This window comes from Orycteropus afer, unplaced genomic scaffold, assembly GCF_000298275.1.
Source record: "Orycteropus afer afer isolate SDZICR_OR568_19922 unplaced genomic scaffold, OryAfe1.0 scaffold00346, whole genome shotgun sequence".
NCBI classification, from domain to species: domain Eukaryota; kingdom Metazoa; phylum Chordata; class Mammalia; order Tubulidentata; family Orycteropodidae; genus Orycteropus; species Orycteropus afer.
The window spans coordinates 3,386,492-3,389,994 of record NW_006921933.1 but is presented as its reverse complement, the minus strand read 5'-3'; the positions used below and the strand labels follow the sequence as shown (position 1 = coordinate 3,389,994).

At 40.8% G+C, this 3,503-nt stretch overlaps 1 protein-coding gene across 1 annotated transcript in view; it reads right to left on the bottom strand.

Moving 5' to 3' along the window:
* Window positions 1–3,503, bottom strand: part of ANAPC4 (anaphase promoting complex subunit 4) — a 103,042-nt gene that overhangs the window by 17,855 nt on the left and 81,684 nt on the right. Inside the window, exons 14-17 of the mRNA XM_007952568.1 lie at window positions 2,793–2,839; window positions 1,628–1,684; window positions 1,250–1,306; window positions 470–481 (exon numbers count right to left, since the gene is read on the bottom strand). Of these exons, the coding sequence (XP_007950759.1) occupies window positions 470–481; window positions 1,250–1,306; window positions 1,628–1,684; window positions 2,793–2,839 (173 nt within the window). The remainder of the gene's footprint in view (window positions 1–469; window positions 482–1,249; window positions 1,307–1,627; window positions 1,685–2,792; window positions 2,840–3,503) is intronic.

Below are 3,503 nucleotides of genomic sequence, written 5' to 3'. Positions count from 1 at the left end.
CTATGAGTTGGGTCCAACTCAATGGCACATAACAACAACAACATGGTTTAAAATCGGGAAGGGAGTGCATCAGGGTTGTATCCTTTCACCATACTTATTCAGTCTGTATGCTGACCAAATAAACCAAGAAGCTGAACTATATGAAGAAGAATGTGGCATCACGATTAGAGGAAGACTCATTAACAACCTGCTATATGATGACAACACAACTTTGCTTGCTGAAAGTGAGGATGACATGAAGCACTTACTGATGAAGAATGAAGACTACAGTCTTCAGTATGGATTACACCTCAATATAAAGAAAACAAAAATCCTCACCATTTGACCTATAAGCAGCATCACGATAAATGGAGAAAAGACTGAAATTGTCAAAGACTTCTTATTACTTGCTTCTACAATCAACGTCAATGGAAGCAGCAGTCAAGATATCAGACGACATATAGCATTGGGCAAATGTGCTGCATAAGACCTCTTTCAAGTGCTGAAGAGCAAAGATACCTCCCTGAAAACAAAGGTGCACGTGACCCAAGCCATGGTATCTTCAGTTGCCTCCTATGCATGTGAGAGCTTGACAATGAATAAGGAAGACCAAAGAAGAGTTGATGCTTTTGAGTTGTGGTGTTTGCAAAGAATGCTAAAGTACCATGGTCTGCTAAAAGGACTAACAAATCTGTCCTGGGAGAAGTACAGCCGGAATGTTCCTTGGAAGCAAGAATGGCCAGACTTCATCTCATCTGCTTTGGTTATGTTGTCAGAAGAGACCATTGCCTGGAGAAGGATATCATGCTTGGTAAAGTGAAAGGTCAATGAAAGAGGGAAAGGCCCTCAACAAAACGGACTGACACAGTAGCTACAATGATGGGCTCAGGTACAGCAAAGATCATGGGGCTGGCACAGGACCAGGCAGTGTTTCGTTCTGCTGTACACAGGGTCGCTATGAGTTGGAGATGACTCAATGGCACCTAAAAATAACAACAACAATAGGATCTACCATCAACAGGTACAACTCACATAAAAAGAAGATTTTTGGTGTCCTCAAGAACTGTTAAGAATGTAAATGGGTTCTGAGACCATAAAGTTTAAAAACTTCTGCTGTTTGATTATTTTACTGCAAGGGCAGGGCTGCTGCATAACTTAGCATTGTACACTTTGCATGAATTTTGAATAATAAAGATGAATACTGAAGTTGAAAAATTAGTTCTTAAAAATTAAAAGAGTAATAGTAATGAAGTTCAAACCAAGCACGTACCTGACCAACTTTTTCAACATTAAAGTATTTGCCTTTTCGATTGTAAAGGTCTGGCGCCTGGAGAGAATGAACAGAGTTTAAGTCAACTCACAAAAGAGAAAGAAAATCTTGAATTGAAATCATAATCTTTATTTTTAAAGAAAACTATTAGTGGCAGTTCCTCTTTACTTTTATGGACTGTAAAACATACAGGCATAGAAGTTCAGGTACAGCCTTGATGTTCATTTATCAGGCCTGCCATTAATTACTTCAATAGTTTAAAAAACGTAACTGCTAAGAACTCCCACTAAACCGGATTAAATTTTATCACTTCTCACCATCACCTAGGTTTATCACATTGGAAAAAAAACAGTCTTACTGAAAGCGTCAGTGCCCCACCTCATTGAAATGCTCAGTAAGAAAGTCAGCAACGAATGTGATATCTTTCTGAGTCATCTACCGGAAACAAAGAGAAACAAATCAAGATAAAGAAAGCTTCCCAGTTAGAGGAAGAAATATTAAGCAAGTCATAGTAACTGTGACTTTTTTACTATCCACTGAAGCCATGTGGGAAGCAGGCAAGTTTCCTTAAAGCAGCATCAGCAGAAATCCAGGGAATGATGCAGCTGTGCAGAGCCCGGTCCTCGGGAAGCACGTCAAACCCCCTTTCCAGTCAGCTAATCCAATAGCTATGGAACTCCTATGGGCTTCCGGTTATTCACAGACTATTCTGTATCTTGTGCTAAGACTGTGTGCAGGTCCCTTCCTTGGGAGTGGGGTACTGTAAGTAAATCTAGGTAAGCAACCGCGGCCTCGGTCGAGGGCTCCGACTAAATAGCATTATTGCTTTGGGGTCAGCTTGTGCTGCCTGCAGTGACCCTGCCTTCACTGAACCCCAGCCCTCAGCCCTCAGCCCTCAAAACCTGGCCCATCAAGCTCCCTTCCTTCCGACAACGAACACATTTTACCTCCTGCAACAAAGCTAATAGTGATGTCAGTAAAACTGCCAACATACGAAACTTTCCTAGTGTGCAAAGGCAGTCTTCAGGAGCTCAAAAGACCTGGCACAGTATCTCAGCCTAAAAGCTACACAGTGAAGGATCCCATGCTCATCCGTCCACCTCATCTTATTATTCCCACTATTTTCAGGCTCAAAACTGCCTGCTTGCTCTGAAGGAGACAGTTGGGGCAGGGGTAAGGATGGGTGAGCCACAGAAATCAAGTGGGAATTCTGCTGTATAATCTTCCTTGAAGGATCTTCCACTGCCACTTGTCACAGTGCTTATGGTCTAAAAGAAACTGCTGCTTACCAGACATCAACACAGGTACTAAGAGCTACGTCCTAGATTTTCAAGGAAAATGAAAAGGCTTTTAATTAAGATTTAAGAAAGTTAAAGTAAGTAATTCAAGGATCCTAAATTTATAGATTACAAAATCTTATGCAAACAAGAAAATTATACATTTAGACACCACAATAAGGTATTCTGTAAGATGGAAAGAAATATGCAAAAACCCATTGCAATTCATGTTTTGACCTTCTGGATGACCTTAAAATAAACACTACCTTATTCAGCTCAGGAAGTACGTGGTCTTCTGTCATTCTCAACATCGCTGAAAACATAAAGCTACAGTTACCTCTGAAGGGAAACTACAAACACAACAATAATTATGCAGGCAAAGACTGCATGTGTTGCACTCAAGCCTAAGTGAATCTGAAACAGCTACTAGTAGGGTACAGTATTTACAGTATTATTTTCACCAAGGTAAGTTTCTTTTTCTTCTAAAAACTAAAGGGCAAAGAACCTAAATTTGATTTATTTTTCTGATTCAAAACTATTAGTCTAAGTGTTCTAAACTATTATTTTCCTTCTTTCCCCTTTAACTCAACCTACTGTCACTGCAGACGAATGACTACCTGCTGCCACGCGCTAGGATGGTGGGTGCCCTCCTGCTAACCTGTAAGCACGCTTCCTCACTTCAAACCACACGCCATTCTTCCCACCAAAAACCTCAGAATAACAAAGATCACTGGGCCTTCTGTTGCTACAAAGAGACACCTGTAGTAATATTTCTGTGCGTAAGTGCAAACACACACATCCCCACACATCCCCCCCACACACCCTTTGCATATTTATATACTTTTCTTTAATCTACTATCTATGGTTGACTCTTTTTGACCTTGTCATGAAGTTTCCTCATCAGTACTGCATTTTCTGTAATATGTCCACCTATGTCAGGGCTGGGAGCTCTGGTAGCATAGTGGCTAAAGCACTTG